The following is a 24,107-nucleotide window of genomic DNA, read 5'->3' as shown; positions in this document are numbered from 1 at the left end:
ATCAATGAAATGATGCCAGAGGCTTTTTCTAAAAATTTCTGGTTTCTCTGTGTAGCTCCTGACTGAACGGCACTTTCTCTATGGTCCTTAATTGTTGAGCCTGGCAGGATGAAATCTAGTTTGGAAGGGCATTTAGAAGTCATGAGGTCACCTGGCCTAATCTTTTTTTTTTATTTTAAGATTTTATTTATTTATTCATGAGAGACACAGAGAGAGAGAGAGAGAGAGAGAGAGAGAGGCAGAGACATAGGCAGAGGCAGAAGCAGGCTCCACGCAGGGAGCCCGACGCGGGACCCAATCCTGGGACCTGATTCTGGGACCCCAGGATCACCCCCTGGGCGGAAGGCAGGCACCAAACCAATAAGCCACCCAGGAATCCCCCTGGCCCAATCTCTTTATTTTACAGATAAGCAGATGGGAGTGCGGGGCTTCAAATATTGTGACTTACCTTAGGACCACAGGGCAAGGCTGGCCTCTTGCAGTTTTCTGAAATTCTTCCAGCAAATACTGCTTATTGGCAAAGTGAGCCTTGTGTTTCCCCAACATAATTCAATTAGTGTTTGACTTGATTCCTCAAATAGTTTTTCACCTTCAAAAATCAAATAAATTAATAGTTAAAATAATTCCTTCTGAGTAGTCTGATTTTTTCCTTTATCCATAAATGTAGTTGCACGCCTTGTAGTACACCATGGGCATCAATGCTGAGCTCAGCCTGGATGTAATGGGTCTGCTCTCTTGCAAAGTGCCTGAGCTATTTGACAGGAGAAGGAATGATTACCATTTAAGTCTGGAGTGATTCCTACTGAGAGTCCTTTACAGAATTTTTTAAATGGAGAATAAGGATATGTGGTAGAGATCAGTAAAGGATTTGCTTCCTTTCTTTGTCCCTCTAAACCCTAGTTGCTGTGACTTCTGGTGCATAGAACCCTGAATTCATGAGTCCTGCCTTGCCCGAGGAGAATGATTAGCTAATGATCTGAATAAATGAGGCTCGTTGCTTTAAGACGTCTCACCCAGTCCTACACCTCCGTTGAAACCTGGGAAAAGCGCCTTCTCTTTCCTCTCCCAAAGCCTCTTTTCTCATCTTACCACGTGGCTGTCTGTCTTACCACGTGGCTGTCTGTCTTACCACGTGGCTGTCTGTCTCCCTTTGCCAGTTCCTTCTGCCTGCGTCCCGCAGTTCCTCCCAGCGGGTCACGCACCCCCGTGCCCTCCCCGCCTTATTTACTTAGCGCCTGGGAGCTGCGCAGCCGGCGGCTCTGCTAGGGTCCACCGCCTCCTGGCGAGCCGGGGGCGGAGCTGAGAGCCTAAACCCCGCCCCTAGCTCCGGGCTGGGCCAGCGGCCGAGGCGGTTCCGTGGATTGGTGTGGGCGGAGCCTGGGCCAGGGGCGGGGCCAGGGGTCGGGCCAAGGCGGGGAGGGTGGTGGGCTCCGCTGGGGGTGGGTGGCGCGGCGTGGAGACCCGTGGAGCGCGGCGCAGCTGTGGTCGTGTTTGCCGCTCGCTATGCGTCGGGCGAGGGTCCCCGAGGGTAAGTGTGGGCGGGGGTCTGGGCGCCGCGAGCGCCAGGCAAGGGCCCCCCGCGGGCGCGTTCGGGCCAGGTGTGGCTCGGCGGGACCCCGGCTGGACCACTTCCGTGCTTAGTAGGAGCGCGTGGTGCAGGTGGGCGGCCCTCTGGCGTGAACCCCCAGGGGGAGGGAGACGCGGGGTATGGCTCTAGTTTTGCAGCACTTGTTCTCGGCGTTACCTCCGGGACAGAAAACATTTGCGTTGGCTCCACACACCTCCTCCCTAAATCTCGAGAGACCTCAGGTACTGAGATTTTATGCTCTTTAAAATACATTTCTAGTTCGTGGCTCAGGACTGGAGGAGAAACTCTATAGTGAACTTGGCAGTGCAGTTTTATTTTGACTTTGTGTTATTAGGTTTGCAAGAAGAGCGCGACTGGTAATGGGACTGTTATTTAAGCAAGGACACCAGGATTACGTAGGCGGTGTATCGTGGAGGTTAGACTCACAGGCTTTGAAGCTAGAATGTCTGGGTTTGAATCTACTTCTTAATTGTGAAAATGTGTGCTATCTGCTTACTTTCTCTATGACTTCGTTTCTGCATATGTAAAATAAGGATAATGATAGTTCCATCCTTATAGGATTGTCATGAGGATTAAATCAGTTGGTACTTAGTTCCGCCTGGTGCATAATCCACAGTAACCTTGGTTATTTTCTTTATTATACATTTAGATGTGTACTAATTTTCAAAGCTGTCAACACCGGAAAACCTTTCTGCACAGTTGTGGCTAGAAACGCTTGGGGATTCCTTTGGAATTTCAGAGACTGAATCCCACCAGATAAGGTCTCATTATTTTTCTCACCTCCTAGAGATGTGATCATCCACCTGATTTCAAATCTAATCCACTCTCAAATGATATAGAAGCCTTGGAGCCTTAAAGGCTGTTCTAAAAGAGGGATGAAAAAAGCACTTTCAGAGGGGGGTAACCTCATTGTAAACACCACCCTCCAGTAGGTTTAAAAGGTCATGTCACTTTTATACAAAACTTACAAGTTTTGCTACTTGGGATGGGTGCTTATTTGCACTATTACTGCAAAAGGAGGTATACCAGTGAATCGAAGTACATAAATAAACTAAACATCATAGGAACCATAACTAGCCCATAGAATTTCAGAATTAAAAGGAATCTGAAAAATCGCAACAGCTACCCTTTACAGATAAAGATGAGGCCACAGGATTCAGAACCAATAAAATTCATAGCTCAGACTAGAATTCAGCTCTGCTGAACAACAAATTATAAAATCAAAGAATGATATTACTTCTGATTTTGATAATCGTACTGTTTTTATTTTTGACAGTTTTGTGGTGCTGTGAATGGTTTTTCTATCTGCAGCATCCTCCTTGGTAGCTTAATTGCATGATTCATAATCATTCTTTAGCACCTTTGATTTAAATTACAAGTCCAAAAGTTGCTACATCAATGATTGCTTTGAGAACAAGATGATTGTCTTCTTAAGCTTTGTACAAACATGTTCTAACAGTGCTTTGGTTTTGTTGTTTTAAAGTGTAGTCCTTTCTCCTATGTAGGGAACATCAACAGCCAGTGTAAACAAAATGACCTACTAGGCAGTTTGTTATCACTGTGTTATTGGTGAAGTTTTCTTGATCTGGTAGGATAGAGTCAGGAAGTGGAACACTGAATGCTAGCCCAAGGAAATCGGACTGGGTCAAAAGAGATACACTGCAATTTCTGCTAACTTCAAAAGCATCACAGAGTGAAACTATTTGAAGATATTGGTGTGTTAGTTGCTGACTCTTTTCTGGCTCCTTGTGTGGTTCACTCCCTCACCTCTAGGTATTTGTTTAGATGTCACTGTTTCAGACACTCCTAATTAAAATTCTATACAACCCCACTCTTCCTATAATATATATTTATCTCTTTATATACTTGTTGATTATCTCTTGTCTACCTTTAGTGGGTAAGTTCCATGAGGGCTGTGGTGCTTGCCAATTATGTTCACTGCTGTATCCTAAGTGCCTGGAAACAGTGCCTGGCACCAGAAGATGTCAGATTTGTGCATCTGATGCACACATTTCCAGCTAGGGCTATTAATTACTTAAACCAATTCATTGTCCTTTTGCTCTGCTCTCCCCTCCCCCTATTTCTAGTGATTTCTTCTGGTAACCAGGAATAAAACCTTGAGGCAATGTTAATGCCTCCTTCTACCTTGCACTCTACATGCAAATAGCTATTACTTATTTCTGTCAATTTTTTGCAAACCTGCCATTTCTATTGTTGCCAAACCCCTATTTCTTCAAGCCCTCCTCCATTTCATTCCATTCTCTCCACCTACAACCTTTCAAGTTCCCTTTTACATCCTTATCTGCAGAATGAAATCCAGAGTGAGAAGCCTGGCATTCAGAGTTCTCTACATGATCTCAAATGTACTTTTCCAGCCTGTCTCCTATATGTAAGAAAAGTGATTTCGATTTTATGCTTATAAATATGAAAGTAAAATAAAGCTTTAATGAGAGTGCCATGTAAAAGCCCAAGGTGTTGCTTCTTGACAGTTTCTCTTTCTGTTTTTATGGAGTAGATATTTTCCTGTAAATGGGCAGGAATTCAGACAAATTGGATGAATGGCTCTTCTCTGTACCGAGGACTTTTGCTGCCCTTTCTGTTTTGAGTGCCCATCCTTCAGATCCTCCCTCACACGTCACTACCCAAATACCTAGATAAGTTCAGTTGGAAGTGTTTTTTTTTTTCTTCCTCTGAATTCTAGAAACTTTTCATGCTTTTCTTAGAGAATTTATCACAGTCTGTTTTGAATTGTAATTCTTTGGGCATTTATCTTTTCTTTTTTTGCTACATATGAGCTCCTGGAGGACAAGAATCACGCACACACAAATTCCAGTTACTTTTTTAAGGAAAAATAAAGCACCCACTTCTTTGTTTTTTAAGTAAACATGAACTTAAAGTTCTATTTTATAGGTCTTTAAATCATTAAATATTGAGCTTCAACAATCATTCTACAATATGGACAATTAGGAAGAAGGCATGGGGAAATTTAATACTACATAAAAAGATCCAAATGAGAATATTATTGCGATCTGGATTCATAGAAGAGGTGTAAGGAGAATAACATGCCCAGCACCCACATAGTTGGACAGGCAGAAATTTAAAAAGATCCAGACTCACTCAGAAAACCATTAGGGCAAGACAGACTTTATTGAGCAACATCTGCAGCTTTGGATTTTCTTGTGGGGAATTATTCTTAAGCTTTATTTTGTTTTTGCATCTCTATGCACAAGTAATACTGTCACTTTGCTTTGTTTTCTGAAATGGGTAAGACAACTTTCTCTTCCTCTTTCTGGTCTGCAGAAAGTAGTTTACCTTCTTTCCCTTATTTTTAAACTAATAAAATGTTCATACTTCTTTCTTATTTTCTTGTATATATGGAGAAGATATATGTCAGAAGCTCTTAGTTCTTCAGAGAAAAGAATTAGAAGATACTTGAATTTATCTATTGTGAGAAGCTTCTGGTTTTATTGCTTGTTATCAGCATCTAGTTTAATATATTTTGTTTTATTTCATTACCAACATATCCTTGCACATATCCCAGTTCAGTGAATGCTTTTATTTTACATGTGACTTTTTTTTGATAAATTAAAAACCTGTCTCTAGAACATTTCTGAAATTTAATTTTCTCTCCTGTTGCCTCCCAAACCTTGACTGGGGTTTTTCCTATTCTAGGGCATGCATTAGCCTGACTTACTGTCTTTGTTCTTGATTTTCAGTACTTACAGGTGTCAACGAAATTTATTTTACCATTCCTAGGATGAAGCTGCAGTTTCTATTGGTAGAAAAGAGTTGGTAGGGAAAATCTATATAAAAGTCCTAATTTTTAAGTTTTTATTCTTTTGCTTCTAAAAATATTATTTATTTATTCTCTGAGACACAGAGAGAGGCATAGGCAGAGAGAGAACCAGGCTCCTCACAGGGAGCCTGAAGCAGAGCTCGATCCCAGGACCCTGGGATCACTACCTGAACCAAAGGCGGACGGACGCTCAACTGCTGAGCCACCCAGGCATCTCCCTAATTTTTTAAATGTTAAAACTTCAAAAGTTTTCATGTTATTTTTACTAATAAATAGCTAATACAAGGTCAGGACTTAAAGCTAATATACTACAATTTATTACTTAATTATAGTATATTAATTTATTACTTAAAGTATAGTATGTTTTAAATATGTAATTGGTTGTAAGTTTTGTCCTTGGGGAATTTCTTCTTATGTGCTAACCAGTAAACTTTTACTGTAAGAAAAAGAATCATAAAAGCAAATATTTGCTTGGAAGTAAAGTTTCCTTTATCACACTGTATAAACATCTGTGTTTATCCTGAGCTTGCCTGTATTCAAAAGCCTTAGTGCACATCAGATAGGATCATTCATACAAATAATGAAAGATGGGCACAGACTAATTACATATCTCTAGTACCTGGTAAACACTGCGTAAGTTATCTGTTAAATAAATTTATATTTTTCAGAATTTTGTTAGGATACTGTAGTGTATTAGTACGTTTAATAATGGAATTGATGTTAAAGAGGGAAAAGTTGATGATTCAGGAGACATTAAGGAATGATGAATCATGGTTACTTTGAAGATCTCACACACTTTGGCAAATTGGAATTTTTACATGCCTCCTTCCACATGTTTGTTGAAAACATAAATGAAATGTGTACCACAAAGTGCCCAGCAGTACGTAAGTCGCAATTTCTACAAGCTAGTCGGGGAGGTTCTCAAACAATATCTGATCTTCGGTGATTATAAATGCTAAAATGGAAAAAAAAAAACAGAATGATGACAGATTACTTTGAGGAAGGAGTGCTGTAGTTAGGTGGTCCTGAGTCTTGTTGCAGGAATTGGGATTCGAACAAAGGCCTCCGTGTGAAGAGCTGATGAAGAGCTGAAGGGAGAGTATTCTAGGCAGAGGGGACACAGGCACAAGAGCTAAGATGTGAGAGTGCTCAGTGTGTGTGAGAAGTAGGAAGGGGGCTGTTCCCATAGGAGTCTGATGAGTAGAGGGGTGGGAGGCACTGCTGGGATGCAGCTGGAGAGATAGGAAGAGGTTATACCATGTGGGTGCTTGTAAGCTAGTAGCAGTAATTCAGAGTTTGGATTTTATTCTAAGGGCAGTGGGAAACAATGGAAAGGGTTTAAACAATGGGGTGAAAATACCAGATTTATAGTGATTAGGAAAATGACCTGGCTCCTGCGCAGATAACGGATTGCAGGGATAGAGTGAAAGCAGAGATACCAGATTGGAGGTTCTCTAAAGAGATTGTGAAATGCGATGGTGATTGTTGTCTTTATGGGGGGTTCTTTGGTGGTTGGGTGTTTTGTTTTTGGTTCCTTCTCAGTTTTCCCAGCCTTCCCAGCCTTCCCAGCCAGAGCAAAGCTTCCTAGGACCTGCAGTATTGCACATTCATTGTTCTCAGGCCTCATACAGTCTTCCATCCGCCCATCACTCTGCCAGTGATCACAGTCCTCCGGGAATCATCCTTGAAGGTGTTCTGTGTTCCCATCTTCCTGGAACATGTGCTGGGAGTGTGCTTTCCAGTGGAAAAGGGTAGGAAGCCAGGAATAGGGCAGGCATTCTGGTAATAGGGAGCCCAAGACAGTGGTTGTAGGAGGCTGAGAAGGATAGCAGAGCGTTGCACCTGCAGGTAACATCTAGAACTGAAACCCGTGAAGGGACATGTTACCAGTTGGACTCAGTTTAGGACCTTCTTCCTTAGTCTGGCAGCTGTGAATCTAGTTTTGGAAAACAGGACTGTCAGCTGTTGCTTCTACCTCCTCACTCAGTCCTTTCGTTAAATATCAGTATTAAATGGAACCAGTTTCAGAGAACCAAGAGACTCATGAAATTTTCGTCAAGATTTTTGGATACTCCTGTCAAATTGTTGGGTGCAGATTCTTCTTCTGTATTGTGTCCCTACATTGTGTCCCTGTTGATATATGCCCCGCCCATATATCGCTTTTCTTTATCAAGAATCAGGATAAGTAAAAGGTACCTCAACTTAGAGATACAATAAACCTTGGAAAAACCAGGACTGCTTTGTGATTGCAGAATGAGGGAAAAATCAAAGAGGGGGTGGGGTGGGAATTAGAGGAAGGATATATTAGTAAGAAAGGAAAACAGGAAAAGTTGTGACTGATTCATCATGTAATATATGTAGGGTGAAAGTTATTATGTATCTTCCATTGGCAGATCCTGTTAGATTTTTCTCATCTATTCTGCAGTGAATTTCATTTGCAGATGTGACAAAGATGTGCTTGGTTTGAATTGGATGTGTTTGGAGCTAGTATTTTGAAAGGTGGAAATAAACAGATACAGAGTATATACTATTACAGTAGACTTTCATTAAGGTAACCAGTTAGTTTGGAGTAAGAATTTTCTAAAGTACTTTTAGTGTAGTTTAGAATGAAACCCAACTCTCTTGGCCTGTTCCCTTCTCAGAAGTAATTCCTGCCCACATCGCCATGCCCAGTTCCTTTTCATATTCTCTGGATGTGACCCCATGTTCCAGACCAGTCCCTGTGCCATGCCCCTGGTCTGTACATGGATTTTCTTTTGTCTCTTCCTTTGTCAGTTCCCTCCTTCAGGACCCTTGTTTCCATACATCCAGCACCCAGTCCTGTCCCCCTGCTGAAGAAAATGTTTAGCTCTTCCAGTTCTGCGTCCTGCCTTCTGGAAGAGTATTGTTCTTAATCTCCCTTTATGCCTTAATGTGAATCACTGAACCCCCCTCTGCCATATTAGTTAAGAGTGGATAGTAATACTTAAGAATGTATGGGTCCTGAAATTTGGGGTAGGGTCTACTAGTCAGTACCACATGGTATCTGTGATGCGTGAAAGAAATGGAGTTAAGAACTTCTCTGCTTAAATTTTAGAGGTGAAAAGCTGGAGACTCTTAGGATTTTATGAAACAGTTTTTTGGCTGTCTGAAACAAAGATGGACAAGCTCTAGGACAGTAACTGCATATAATGGACAAAAAGATGGGCACAATGATGAAGGGAAAACATGCTTTTAAAAAAAGCCTTAACTGATATTAACTATCCTGGAATTGAAATAAAAAGCTTAATTTGGGGCAGCCCGGGTGGCTTGGTGGTTTAGCGCCGCCTTTGGCCCCAGGGGCCTGATCCTGGAGACCCAGGATCGAGTCCCAAGTCCGGCTTCTTGCGTGGAGCCTGCTTCTCCCTCTGCCTGTGTCTCTGCCTCTCTCTCTCTCTCTCTCTCTCTCTCTCTGTCTCTCATGAATAAATAAATGGAATCTTAAAAAAAAAAAAACTTAATTTGTAAAAAGCCTTTATCAGTGGCTGTCTATTTGAAGAAGTATTTGTCGTCAAAATTTTAACATAGCATGAATTTGGACAGTTTTCTATCATGGTGTTTCATCCATATTTCTATTTTTTATACCCCAAAATAAAAAAATTAAATCTATTAGTGTTTTTTTTAATACTTCCTTTTTAAAAAACTATATCCTGTGATAGCATCCTTTGTGTCCTTATTTCATAATTTAGCCCTTGATTGTCCTTGTGTTGGGGCCAATACCCAGGGCCTCTTCTGCACCACACTCTTGGTTAGATGTTGGCATATGATGTTTTATCTTGATACAGTGCTACACAAACCTGACCCTCCTGGTGGCAGAATCAGAAAGCTGCTTTTCCTGTGCATGACTTTCTTTCTTTAACCTGATAGCTAATGGATTTAGAAGAAGGAAATGCATGCAAGGGAATTGAGAGACAGTGTGTGCACACCGGGCTCTCAGGTCAGAGCTGTAATCACCTTACTGTGCTGCCTGCCACCCAAAGATGTGTGAGAATGTGGATCTTGCAGCCTAAGTTTGTTCATCTGTAAAATGCAGATAAAGGTACTTCATGAGTCTCCATGAGAAGCAAGTGATGTGTTAGATGTAAGGCAAGCTTAAAATAGTGCCTAGCATTAGTACTTCATAAATAATAGTTTCTTAATCCCAACAGTATTGACATCTTGAGCTAGATAACTTTGTTGTAGGGGCTGTCCTGTACGTTGTAGTGTTTAGCATCATCCTTGACATGTAGCCACTTAGCAAACCCATTAAGTTGTGACAACCAAAAATATCCCCAGGCATTGCCCAGTGTCCCCCTGATGAGAACCACTATACATAAATATAATATTTACTAGCTATTTGTCTACCTTTGCAAATCACAGTCCCTCCTAAAGTCTGGCTGTTCCCTGAAAGTTCTCTTCTCATCTGACCCGCTTCTTTTTGTCATGTTGGACTTGTCTGAGTTGATTCACTGGATGAATATCAAGATTAGGTGAGCCAGGTATCCCTGGGAACCAATCTACAAGACTATATTGTGACTCTTCAACGGAGTGAAGGCAGATGATTTTTTTTTTAACATCATCTCTAAAAAAAAACAAAAAAAAACATCATCTCTATACCCAAAGTGGAGCTCAAGCTCAATACCCCAAGATCAAGAGTCCCAAGGCCTACTAACTGAGCCAGCTAAGTGGCCTCCCGCCAACTCCATTCTTCTTTTGAAAACTTCTATGAACCTCCCCCCAAAGTTCCAAGTTGTATTCCTATATGAACCACATAGCTTTTTTTTTCTATTCTTTTTTAGTTGTGAGGTTTTTATATCAGTCCTCTTCTGATTGCTTTATTTCCCTGCCTGGCCATAAGATGATTTTGCAGAATTTTAATTGCTTCAGTTTCACAGAATAAACATAGATTACATTTATAGTAATAGCGGAGTTGCTTTTTCATAGTTTCACTCCTGACCACTTAAGAATAAATTTATGAGCCTTCATTGATTTCCAGAGGACTCTAGAGCATATGTTGTTGTAGAAGCAGTGTAGTATAATCTGTAAAAGTCCTGAAGTCAGGCCACATGGGTTCAAATCCTGGTTCCATCAGCTGAGCCCAGTTACTTCTCCTTTTATGCTTCAGTTTGTCCTCAGTTTTCCTGTCAGTAAGGCTTTTGTGAGAAGTCACACAGTCTTGCTTGTAATAAGCTTAGCCATTGAATATTAAATATTGTTAGGTTACTGGATTGATTTAACTTGAAGGAAAGGAAGACCTTATTTAAAGTGAGACAGTGTGGGGCAGCTGGGTGGCTAACTGGTGGAGTGTCTGCCTTTAGCTCAGGTCTTGATTCTAGGGTCCTGGCATCAAGTCCTACATTGGAGTACCCGCAGGGAGCCTGCTTCTCCCTCTGCTTATGTCTCTGCCTCTCTCTCTCTGTATCTCTCATGAATAAATAAATGAAATCTTAAAAAAAAAAAAAAAGTGAGACAGTTTGGTATAGCAAACAAGGACATACAGATTTTGGAGTTGGACTTAAATCCTAGCCCATTAACTGGATAGTAGCTTGGGCAAGTGATTTCTTTCTTTCTTTAATAATATTATTATTGGGGAAGGGGCAAATGATTTAATCTCATTGGTTTTCTCCACAGCAGCATCTTCATTTCCAATACAGGATGTTAGCTCTTTTTTTCCAGAGAAAACTGAAGCAGGCAAGTGTGATCTTTTCAGATTTCTACTCCCATATCTGCCTGGCTTTATTTTTAGTTAGGCTGAGAATATGAGAGTCTTCATCTGCGACCCTTCTCTGTGCTTTCATAGTGTACCATACATACATCTAAAATCACGCTTACTGAACTTTTGAAATTTTTATATTGCTTATCATTCTCAGATAAGTTCTTTGCAGGTAGGATTTTCTCTTACATTTGTCTTTCTATTGGTTAACGCATAATGAATCCTTAATAAGTATTTGTTGAACGAAGGAATAAAAAGTAATTTGAAACAAATTGCTATGTATTAGATCCAATTTATTGACTACTTATACAGAGCTAGGTTTTTTACTTAAATGCTTAAAACAACTATGTGAAATAGGTGTTGCTAGCCTCATTTTCTAGGTTAGGAAACTAGGGCTCAGATAATTTAATCTAGTCCAAGGACTAAGGTAGAGAATTGCAGCATTTTGTCCCTGTAACAGTTGTGGTCACAAGACAGAAGATCGTCTCTCAGGAGTTTTTAGCCTTAGAGGAACACAGTAGCTAGCTACCAAACTGCAGCCTGCTCAGGAGGGCACAAGATGAGCAAATACATATCCTGATCCCCTTTTCCCCATTTCATGCCAGAGGGATGAAATCAACCAGCAGCTAGAGGGCAAGGGAGCTTATAGGATGCAGGCTGTAGAGGTCAGCATCCCAGGGCGTGGAGCAGGGTGGAGATGGATCTGAAAAGACATAGAGGATATCCAGCAGAGTCCTCCCCTTCCTGTCCCTTAGTATTATATCTTGTACTTTGGGCATAAAACTCTTGTTTCTAACTCAGAGAAAACACGATTAGTCACTGTTGGCCAACTGTATCCAGTTCATTCATACTCCCACCTGGAACCACTGCCTGTGTTCATAGAAGGGAACAGAGAAGAAAACTAAGATAAAACAAAACTGCTATTGTCTTGGCATCTGTAGCTAGTCTTTTGCCTCAAGTTGATAACTAGTACCTATTTTATGTTCCCCTACCGTTTTCCAGGACTTAGCTGGTCAAAGGTGTTTACTTGTGGAGGACTCCAGACCTTCATTCCCACAGGATCAAAGCCTGTAGTAGTTCCATCTTTATTGAGTTGCCAGTTTCCCATTGACTGGTACTGTTGGACATGCCCCATTGAATCTTTTCCATTCAGACATAATTCTCCTCCCCACACTGTATAATGACATCTAAGTTTCCAACTGGAATCCAGATCAGTCACCTGACTGGGACAGTGACCTCTGTCTTACTAGGTTGAGTGGCTTTATAAACCACAGATGGCTAAGGAGTAGGCTTAGCTTTCAGTTTAACAGGGCTAGACTGTTCCTCACTGGAAGCGCTCCTCCACCAAACCCAGGGTTGCAGCAGAAAGCAGAAATTGCTTAGAGATAGTACTGAGAAGAGCTATTCTTGGTTTCTGCCCGACAGAGTCTGTGTGCAATAACACCATACATTGGCTTTTGGTGTAGCATGTATACTACATCTTATGGTCTAGTACCAGTGGTAAACAGTGTTATCTCCCAGCAGGTGCCAGAGCTGAGCTTTCTATAATCATTCCATTGCTCTGTTAGGCAACTTCTTCTAAGTGAAGAGACTTAAGACTAGCACATTCTATGGTTATGAGCCTTTTGTCACACTTCCTGGCCTTAAATGTGTTCCTTGACATGATGTGATGTTTATAGGATTTATGACAGTAAGTAAGGCATGATATAACCAAGGATGGTGCTTCTGGCCAGAAGCATTTCGGGGAAGGAAGGCAAATCTGGCTTCTGTGAGGACAGATGTTGCTCCAAGTGGCTGTCTGCTCCCCTTATGGGATGGTGCCATAGTAGGGCTTAATACTGGTTTTTGCTGTTGAAGTTGGGCGCTCAGCTCTGGTATAAGCTAGATCAGGATAGCCTGAGGAAGCCCATATTGTTGCCCATCTATGCCCTTTTGTTTGTATGGGGGCAGGAGGTACATGGGAAATCTGTGTAACTTCCCCTCAATTTTAGTATAAACCTTAAACTGTTAAAAAAAATAGTGTTAATAAAAACTATGATAGAAGAATATTTAGTATCTTGAGAAGAAAAGGGGTATAGTGTCATGTTAAATCACAGATCCTGGAATGAGACACCACTTCAAGTTCTGATTCCACCAACCAGTTGCTTCAATGACTTTAAGCAGTTACTTAGCCCCACTAAGTGTCTCTTTGCTCACATGTAAAATGAGAGTGACGATAGTATCTCCTAGGGTTACTGTGAAGATTAAATGTCATCCCAGTGCCTAGCATACAGTAATAATAATCATCACTATCATTATTGGTATTAAAATACGAAGTTTAAAGTACTAATTTGTAAAACAGTATGTTCCATCATTTAACATACGTACACAGATACACATAATACAGATATAAAAAATTGTCACACCCTTACATGTTTATAGACAGAAAAATGAAATACATGCAAAAAATGTTGACTGTACGTGTCTGTTGTGTGCTGAAATAATGGATTTTTTTCTACATGCCTTTCTGTATGCTTCTAATTTTTATGGTTATTATTTTTGTATTCAAATGGCAAAAGTCACTCCATGAATTTTATGAATAATTTAAAAGTGACTCAAGAAGGTAATTGAGCCAAATTTCATCACGTAAAAACATAGTTTTTAGCCTGAGGTTTAGTTAATCCTTGTTGATGAAATCAGGGAGGATACCACAATTCAGCCAATTCAGTCTGAGAACTGAGGGTACATTCAGTCAGGGACCATCGCAGTTCTGATACTAAGTTTATGTTGTTGATGATGGGTCTCCATGTCAACAAAATGAAGTATAGTCACTGAGCGGTGAAAACACAGACATTGCCCAGAGATTGAACGGAGTACTCCAGAAACTGAGTGACATAGATATGACAGATACTTGATCATTCAGGAATCTTCCGTGCATAAGCATCAAAAGCAAGCAAAGAAGCGTAAGCCGTGATTCATAGCACCAAAATGAGTGAATTGCTTCTGAAAGAGTGATTTCATTTTCTCAGATATTTGTGTACTTCAGAATTTTGGATCCCATGCAGTTCAGGCCAAGTCACAATGGAAAATAAGTCCAACTTCTTTTTGAGGTCTAATAGACTGATTCTCTCAGGATGCTCATGAGTTCCCAGAAGTGTTAGATCTGAGTTTGGTAAATACCTTCAACAACTTTTTGCTGCTAAGTCATCTAACCAGTTAAAATAATCTAACTTTCACAGCTAACGTCCACTCCTTCCAAGTAACCCATAAACTGTCAGGTCAAAGGCGTTAGACAAAGAAATACTGCCTTAGCTACTTTGTCTTGGGTTCATTGAGCAAGCAATGGGTGATTGGGAAAGAGGCTGACTGACATCCATAGGAGCAGTCATCTTGACTACCTGATTATTGAGAGAGAGTTTCTCTTCAGTGAGCTTTTATGTAGGACACAAATGTTTTTTACATTCTGTGCTGTATTGAAAAGTTCATCTACATACATCTGCAAACCCCTCCCCCTTTTAAACTTTTAAAAATTTTGATTAAGAAAAAGATGAAAGTACAACTTATGGGAATATATTCTCCCCTTTAAAAAACAATTGGATCTTGTCCTTTCCAACTCTTTTACCAGTGAGCCATCCATTAACCACTGGCCACAGGTCAGCATTGATATATACCTTGGGCATGCATTTCTCCTGACACCACATATACTGCTCAGAATTCTGCCCACTTTGGGAAGATTTCCCTTCACCACTCTTTCAGGACCATCTGTGAATAGGGCAACATTGTCTTCTTTCTGGTTGGAACTAACATACCATACATGTCTGTTCATAATTGGACATGTCTTTTCCCTCCTCTGCTAACTGGTCATAGGATCCTCTCTGGGAGCATGTGTTGAGAGAGCTAAAAAGGAAGATGCTGCAAGTACCAGGTGTTCTGTAGTTTACTTGTGCCTTCCAGAACTGCTCAGGCCTAGTCTTGCTTTTAACATATCAAGTGGAATGCTTTTGTACAGTCTGGTTTTATGATTCAGTGGGTCAGATAATACTGTTCATGATGGGCTGTTTTTAATACACAGTTTCTTGACTTTGATTTCCCATGGGCAGGTATATAATCTTTACTTCAGCTTAGTAGCAAGCCAAGAACCAAATGGACAAAAGTTATTGACAGTACGCTAAGGAGTCCATAACTCTTATTCTCTTGATGCTTGTCAGGGGCCCCTTACCCCATCCCTGCCTGCTGTGTCATTAGTAGTACTAGTGGGTGTGCTAAGGCATAGCCCCAAGAGTCAGGGCAGCTTTTATTGCTGAAGAGTCTTGTCTTGAATCAGGCCTCAGTAAAAACTGGCAGCCTTATGGGTTCCCCAGGATATAAGTCAGAGCAGCGTATCAAAATATGAAGCTCACCAGTTGTGTTACCTCCTTCTTAGCGGACATAGTACCAAGTGTAGCAGTTTTACTTTAGATGGGATATCCAGCCTCAGACCTCTGGAGCCATAGGAACCACCAATGTGGTAGATCCCTAACTTCCATGGTTTTTATCCTCCATCCTCTGGCCTGTATGTGTATCTTACAAAGGTATGGAGTGCTTGCTACTTCTTGTTCACCAGATCCAGTTAACATAATGCCGTAAATGTGATGAACCAGTGTAGTGATCTTTGGGATACTGAGATGATCAAGGTCTTTCCAGACTATATTATGACAGTGTAGAAATAGCCCTCAGGTAAAACATTGAAGACGCACTACTATTTCAGGCAGTTGGTGGGAAATTGCATCGTATTATCCTTATTGGTGATGATACAAAAGAAAACATTTGCCAGGTCAATAGTTACTACCAGATATCAGACGTTATGCTCATTTTCTCCAGCAAGAAGGATCACATTTAGAAGTGCAGCCATGATTGGCCTCACCATTTGATCAAAGTCATAGTAATCTGCTGTCATGTTCCAAGATCTTTCTGGCTTTGGTCCAGATAAACAGGCAAGTTAAAAGGAGATAAAACAGGAATCAGTGCTGCTATATCCTTCAAGTTTTTTTTATAGTAGTACTGATTTCTGAGCTTCTCCCATGGATATGATACAGCTTTTGGTTTACTTTCATAGTGAGGAGAGGAGAAGAGTTCCAAGGGCTTCTTCATGGCCCTTTCTTTTATGACTTTTATGACATAGGAGAGGGAACCATTGCGGGGACTTGGGCAATTCCTAAGTATATCCCATTTGCACAAAAATTTTAGGACTTGGGACATAACCACAGGATGGGCCTGTTGTCCCATTGTACCCACCATGAGATATCAGGGTTGACTTCATCACTCATCTCTTTTCTGGAATGAGATAGGTCCTCTGACTGGTGAGCCATGTTTTGGATCTCCAGGGATTAGTGTCAGTTTAGACCTAGTGTCTAATAACCCTTGGAAAGGCTATACATTTCTCTTTCCCCAGTGGGCAGTCACCTTTATGAATGGCTATAGGTCTTGGAGAAGGACCGGAGAAAGATTGATAGGATATACTTGTCACCATGTATAGGATCACAGTAATCTCATATTTAGTCCTCCCTGGTCTAACATCCTTTGAATGTACTCCCATATATGCTCCTCAGACTCCTGCTGGTAAAAATTTTTGACATTCTGCAGATTTTTTGGTATAAAGGCAGTCCCTTTCTAGAGTCAGCTTTGAACTTCTTTCTGGGTTCTTGTGGGAGCTAACTCCTATTAGGGTGCAATGAAGGGTGGTGGGAATAGGCAGTGAAGAATTGGCATCCCCATAAGTGCTGGGCTCTATACTTAATTGTGTACTATTCATGTCCCCTGGGTACCTTGTATGAAACCACTTATCCTGCTTCCCAGCTCTTTCCTCCTCATCTATTCCTGTTGCCACTTAATGTCATATTTTATTGTCCCTTCCAAAGAGAAGGTCTAAGGCATGATGTTCTCCTCTAGTTCTGCTCCTGTGGACCAAGCACAGTAAGGTACAAATAGACAGTCAAGCTCATACATAATGCGGTATCAATAAGGCCTACCATCCCCTGGGTCCCACATTCTCAAGAGATAGGTGTGAAATATGTAGCACTGTAACTTTCACCCTCTTGTCACTTCTGCCACAGATGGAGAATGGGCTGATACGGGTCTGGGATTCCTGGACAAGTTCATCTGCATTAGAAGAGCTTAATTTCCATCCGCTGTGATTCTTTAGCAGTAAAGCTCTGGGACTGCAGGGCAAGACTTTGATCAGGTGGCTGGTCTACTGGGGAGCTGAAAAAGCTAGCTGCTTTTATGGGACACTCTTAGGAGGAGTGCCAGTTACATTTCTGTGTTTTTTTGACAGCTAATTCAACTATGTATAAGTCTTTCTTGACTGCATTTCCAGCATCAAATCCAGAAAAGTAGGTTTTGAATAATCTCAAAGGAAGCACCCTTTTTTTTTATTTTGAAGTTTTTTTTTTTTTTAAGATTTTATTTATTTATTCAGGAGAGACAGAGAGAGAGAGAGAGAGAGAGAGAGAGAGCGAGTGCGAGCCAAAGACACAGGCAGAGGGAGAAGCAGGCTCCATTCAGGGAGCCTGATGTGGGACTCGATCCGGGATCTCCTGGGCCAAAGGCGGCGCTAAACCGAGGAAGTGCCCTTTTAATCGATTAAAACTCACTATACCTGAATATTCAATGCCTCCTAATAGATATTTGAAATCATTACTTGAATATAATTTATTTATAATTATTATATCTCTCAGAATGACTTCCTAAAATTAGTTACCAGGGAAACTGGCAAACTAATTCCTTAATGGGTGTTATTTGGTATCAGTGGAGAGTCTGGGTTGATATGTGTAGCAGAAGTGACTTCAGTTTGACATTTCGAGCCCTTTGTCCTTGGGTGAATGATAAGATTAACATAATTGTATTTGTTCTCTATGAAGATCTATAATATCTCTGATCAGGGGTCCAGTACAGAAGAATTATCCGAAGTTGTTAGAATGTATAGCATAGCACAATGCTTAAGAGTCCAGACTGGAGCCACACAGCCTGGGTTCAAATCCTGGATAGGCAAATTTATTTAAGGTTTCCATGTCTCAGTTGCCTCACATGTAAAATGGAAGTAAATAGTTACTTACCACTATATAGGATCCTAATCTGAAGCAGGCTTCACCTCATCTTGATGCAAAAAGTCTGAAAAACACACTTTAGGGGTGCCTGGCTGCCTCAGTCGGAAGAGTACGTAGCTCTTAATCTCAGGGTCGTGAGTTCAAGCTCCACCTTGGGTGTAGAGATTACTTAAATGAATAAACTTAAAAAAAAAAGTTGAAAAACATACTTTGAAAAACCTTGCTTGAAATCTAACAGAATAGAACCCTTTTAGGTGAAAGTTGGGTTAGTCCATATGAATTTCTTAGTAGCGAGAGAAGGTAGATGGGATGCACATGTTTGATTGTGATTTAGCTATTGATGGGGCATAAGAGAAACTATATCTCTAACCTGGGCTGAGACATATGATCAAATGTAAATTCCTCCCAGAATAAGCATAAAATGAGTCCTGTGAATAATGACAAATCATTGGGTTTTTTTAGATTATTTTGCTAATCCGTGTTTTTTTTTTCTTTTTTTTTTTCCTGTTCATTAAGGTTGCATGATGGAATTTGAATATTACCTCAAGAGGTTTTATATTTTGGATTAGCTAGCTGTGTTTGTCCTCTGCTATTTCTTCGGACTCATTTTTTGGTGTCCTTTTGAGGCAATAAACCCAAAGGGATTATACCATGGACTACAAAGAAAGCTGCCCAAGTGTAAGCATTCCCAGCTCTGATGAACACAGAGAGAAGAAGAAGAGGTTTACTGTAAGTATGTAATATAAAGCATATGGAGGACAATGGAATAGAGAATATTTCCATTTCTCCTTTTGTTCTTCCTTAACCAGAACATCCTCCCCATGTTTCCACATATCCAGACCTTACTTATCTTTCAAATGATATATCCTCCACAGTCTTCCCTTTGTACTGTAACAGAATATAGTTTCCTTTTCAGACTTTTCCCTCTTTACCCTTGGAGAAGCTTTTGGAACCCTAATAGATCCTCTCACCAGAAAATGTGCAAACACAATGATCTACAAACATGCTTGCAATTTTGCATGCAGTGTCAGGTTAATGGACTCCAGAAGTCATCGATCCCATATTAAGAACCACTGTCTGTAATTTCCACAGCATCTTTCTTATGACATTAATCATTTTATACCTCAGTTTTAAAAAAATGTTTAATCCAGTATTTTATCTTTTTTTTTCCACCTGAAAGGTTTTTTTTTTTTTTTTTTTACCTGAAAGGCAAAGTCGATCTCTAATTTTACTTTTTATCATGGTAGTATTACTATAGAACAATAAAGAATAAAGACAATGAATGTTTGCTGGATCATTGTATCAGTGACTATTATTGGAGAGTAGCCATTTCTCTAATTAGTGTAATGAAGCATGCTGTATTTAGTTCCAGTAGTCCTGTTTGTGTGTACATTCCCAGATCGCCTGCCCTCCTCCCCCTGAAACAGTATCAGTTATCTTGTCTGTAACTGATCTGCTCTTCCTTGTAAGCTCCCACCTGCTGAGTGCTATGAAGAAATTAAGCCAATTCTGTATAACACTTACTTCAAGCTAAAATTTAAGCAGTTCCTTTAAGTTAAAATGCTTGGGCTGTCTTCATTCTGCTCTCTTTCTCCCACTTGAACACACACTTCTCCAATTTGATGTTGCAGTTTATGGGTAGAGAGGTGTCCCCTTTCATGGTATTTTGTCGAGTCAGTGACTGACTTCATGGTGGCCTGCCGAAGGCTCTTGTATTTTTGTTAGCCCTCTAGATCTTTGTTGTCCCAGGTGTAGAGTGACTGGTCTGGCAGACAGCCAGCTGTGGTTGACCTGATCTAGCCCTGGACATTTTGTTGGCATTCATTGCTGGCATCTACAGTCGATCAACTGATTTGTGATCTGTTCTTCATTGGCTTGGCTACAGTGGTGGTGACTCACTGCTGACTCAGCTTTCCTTAGCTCTTGATGGCTGTTGACCCTACTGAGGCTCTGCCATTGCTTTCACTGCTCTTGACTCAAGTGGTCTACCTCAGCCTCTGACTTGGGGATCTCCTGTCTCCTGCCAGGTGCATCCCATGACAAATGACTTTCAACTCAGAGTTCATGTCACAATGGAAAATTGAGGAGTTAAACTGAACCCTTTGGTCTGATCACTCCAGTCTCCCTTCTTAACTAGGTGGGGCTGGAGCCCCAAATGACACTTTACTCCCAGAATCCCAGTTAAGGAGCTGGAAATAACCTCCCTTCTGTCCTCTGTTCTCTGTTTCTTAATAAATGTACCTCCACATCCTATACCAAAACCCAAAGTAGAGACTGCATTGTATCTGGCCATTTGCCTCTGCTCTGTGTCTATTACAGCAGTATCTTAAGCATTGTGCATTTATTCCATAATCTTATAAGGAAGTCTTAGAAACATCACATTGGTGGTAAACAAGAGGTCCATATACCTCAGTAAAATAGTGGAGTGTGTGTGAAGGTTTTTCCCTTCCCTCTCTCTCTCTCTTTTTTTTTTTTTTTTTATTATTTTTTTTACCTGTGAGCATTCTCTCCTTCAAGGGCATAGCCTCATATCAATTTTTTTTAAAGATTTTATTTATTTATTCATGAGAGAGAGATAATGGTAGAGACACAGGCAGAGGGACAAGCAAGCTCCCTGGGGGGAGCCTGATGTGGGGCTTGGTCCAAGGGCCTCAGGATCATGACCTGAGCGAAAGGCAGACGCTCAATCACTGAACTACTCAGGTGCCCGCTCTTGCCAAATTTAATGGAAGTTCAAATATTGCAAATATAGGCAGTGGGTTATCTCACTGTCCATGTACTTTTCTTGGTAGAGGTATTTTTTTTGCCTTTTGTGAAAGGTGTAGGGAAGCCTATAACATCACTCTTACTCACCTGTCCCACAGCTGTCCCCTGCATACTCAAAGGCCCTCTCCAGATCACCTTATTCATTTCCTTGCTTCAGATTATCAAATGTTGCCTTTGTAGAGAGGCTTTTTCTGACCATACTTTATAAAATAGTATCTTAACACCCCATCCTACTGTTTCCACTCTCTGTCCTGCTTACCTTATTTAATCTTTTTTTTAATTTTAATTTTAATTAATTAATAATTTTTAAATATTTTATTTATTCATGAGAGAGAGAGAGAAAGGCAGAGACACAGGCAGAGGGAGGAGCAGTTTCCATGCAGGGGGCCCAACACAGGACTCAGTCCTGGGTCTCCAGGATCACGCCCTGGGCCAAAGGTGGCACTAAACTGCTGGGCCACCAGCGCTGCCCTCCATCGAGTCCCACGTCAGGCTCCCTGCATGGAGCCTGCTTCTCCCTCTGCCTGTGTCTCTGCCTGTCTCTGCCTCTCTCTCTCTCTCTCTTTCTCTCTCTCTCTCTCTCTCTGTGTGTCTCTCATGCATAAATAATAAATAAAATCTTTAAAAAATACAAGTCGGATGGATGCTTAACCGACTGAGCCACCCAGGCATCCCCCTGGTTTTTTTTTAGTATAGGCTCCACACCTAGCATGGAGTCCAGTGCAGGGCTTGAACTCACAACTCTGAGATCAAGACCTGAGCTGAGATCAAGAGTCAGATGCTTAACTGAGCTACTGAAGTGCCCCTACCCTATTTAATTTTTTAATAGCATTATCACTACCTGACACATTTTGTGTTTATTTATTACTAGAATAGACTAGAATGCAAGGGACTTTGAAATAAGAACTTCCCTCACTATTGCTTTATCAGTACCCAGAACAGAGATGGATATTAAAAAGTACTTGTTGAATTGATGTTGAATGAAAAGTAATACTAAGTTCACATGTTAGTTACTGATTGCTACAGGGAAGTCCTCAGGAACCTCAGTTGTAGGGGACGCCTGGGTGGCTTAGCGGTTTAGTGTCTGCCTTTGGCTCAGGGCATGGTCCTGGGGTCCAGGATCAAGTCCCACATCGGGTTCCCTGCTAGGAGCCTGCTTCTCCCTCTGCCTAGGTCTCTGCCTCTCTCTGTGTGTGTCTCATGAATAAATAAATAAAATCTTAAAAAAAAAGAACCTCAGTTCTAGTCAACACAGACTCCACCTTACCCAACACAGACTCTGTGTTGAGCTTCAGCAGGTCCCAGATGCCTGTGTCATACTTGGGAACATAAATAGATGTTGTATTATTTGCTATTTGCTAGTATTTTTGTACTCTAGTTATCTTTTATATAGCTCTATACTGTGAAGCTTCTAACAGAGAGATGCATTGCCTTCTATGATGTCTTAAATCAAGTCTCAATTTTACTTTCATTAATCCATTCAACAAATTGTCATTGAGTTTCTGTGTCATGTAGGTACTGTTCTAGACATGGGATATGGTAGGTAGCAAGAATGATACAGCCCTTCCTCTCAAGGAACTTAGATTCTGGTAGGGTAAGATAGGAAATAAGGAAATACTTAAAAAAAACATAATTTTGGGGCTCCCAGGGGGCTAAGTTAGTTAAGCATCAGACTCAGATCATGATCCTGGAGTCCTGGGATCGAGCCCCACATCTGACTCCCTACTTGGCAGGGAGCTTGCTTCCTTTGCTCCTTCCCCTGCTCATGCTTGTGCATGCGTGCTCTCTTAAATAAATAAAATCTTTTTTAAAAAAACAAGTAGGGATCCCTGAGTGGCTCAGCGGTTTAGCGCCTGCCTTCAGCCCAGGGTGTGATCCTGGAGTCCTGGGATCGAGTCCCATATTGGGGCCCCTGCATGGAGCCTGCTTCTCCCTCTGCCTGTGTCTCTGCCTCTCTCTCTCTCTTTCTGTGTCTCTCATGAATAAATAAATAAAATCTTTAAAAAAAAATAAAAAACAAGTAATTTTATATTGTAATAAGCATTGTACTGCTTTCTGTGAATTCTTGTGCTTCTTTGGCAAATGAAAGTGTTTTTTAAAATTTGAAGAGTTTGTTTTTACCTCTTGGTGTTTTATTAGAACTGACTTAATAAACCCTTGCTTGAGGCACCTGGATGGCTTAGTTGGTTAAGTGTCTGCATTCGGCTCAGGCTGTGATCCTGGGGTCCTGGGATTGAACCCCTTATTGGGCTCCCTGCTTGGCAGGGAGTCTGCTTCTCCTCTGCCCCTCCCCCTGGTTGCTCGTGCTCTCTCTCCTAAATAAATAAAGTCTTTTAAAAAAAAATAGGCCCTTGTTCATAAGTCATAGTGCTGATTAGTAACTTCAGGTGGCTTTATCTTAGTTCCTATAAACGTATTTGCAGCAGAGCTGCTTCAATCTGGAACCCATTTGTGGGTTCTTGTCTTGGCTCTACTTGGGTAACCACGGGAAGCCACTTTACCACAACTAGGAAGCCAGCATAAATAACTGAAGAAGCTTGCAATCATCTAAACTTAGGTTTCTGATCCTTTGATAGCAGTCCTGCTTCCAGTCCTATCTGATCCTGAGTACTCTATGAGATAAATCTGTAGTCTAATCTTAGATGGTACAGCTTCATTGGCACCTTGACCAGCTGCTTTATCCTCTACTTCTGCATTCTTTCCTTGTGAGTAGTGTCATCTTACAAACAAATCTGGTATCATATATCCAATAGCTTCCTGTAAGACAACTTGATGCCTTCTTGGTTAAGACCAGAAGTGCCATATTACCACCCACCACCACATGTAGCTCATGTAGAGTGCCTGAGTGCTCTTTTTTTTTCAGTGTAAGTAATTCATCACTTAACTCAGGTGATTGATACCAAGACCTATGTTTCCCTTCCAGGTGAGACTTTATTCTTCCTCTCGCAGAGGACTGTGGCTTTACATTCTCAATGTGCATTTGTTAATGTGATCATATCTTACATAGTGCTATAAAATTTGTATGTTATAATCACATACAGTATCAGAGAGGTGCTTTCTTCACCATATTATCTAACTATAAGTTTGTGAATGTAGCTTTCAGTCTTTTATGGGAAAGGATAGTGTATACATATTTGTATGCCCATCTTCTAAAAATAAAACTCTATGTTTACTCTATGTTGT

General features: G+C 40.9%; 1 protein-coding gene across 5 annotated transcripts in view; it reads left to right on the top strand.

Moving 5' to 3' along the window:
• The window catches only part of SGK3 (serum/glucocorticoid regulated kinase family member 3), a 171,929-nt gene that overhangs the window by 88,823 nt on the left and 58,999 nt on the right, over positions 1-24,107 (top strand). For 3 of the 5 annotated variants that reach the window (XM_026012168.2, XM_026012161.2, XM_072734619.1), the window contains exon 2: positions 18,675-18,887. In XM_026012168.2, coding sequence (XP_025867953.1) covers positions 18,810-18,887 — 78 coding nt within the window. In that variant the 5' untranslated portion in view covers positions 18,675-18,809. Of the gene's footprint in view, positions 1-1,410; positions 1,529-18,674; positions 18,888-24,107 lie in introns of those variants that run through there. The other 2 variants (XM_072734620.1, XM_026012154.2) reach the window with 1 other exon arrangement.

The sequence above is a fragment of the Vulpes vulpes genome, chromosome 13, assembly GCF_048418805.1.
Source record: "Vulpes vulpes isolate BD-2025 chromosome 13, VulVul3, whole genome shotgun sequence".
In the NCBI taxonomy this organism is placed as follows: domain Eukaryota; kingdom Metazoa; phylum Chordata; class Mammalia; order Carnivora; family Canidae; genus Vulpes; species Vulpes vulpes.
Note: the sequence above shows the minus strand (reverse complement) of the source record. Positions and strands in the feature narration are given on the sequence as shown.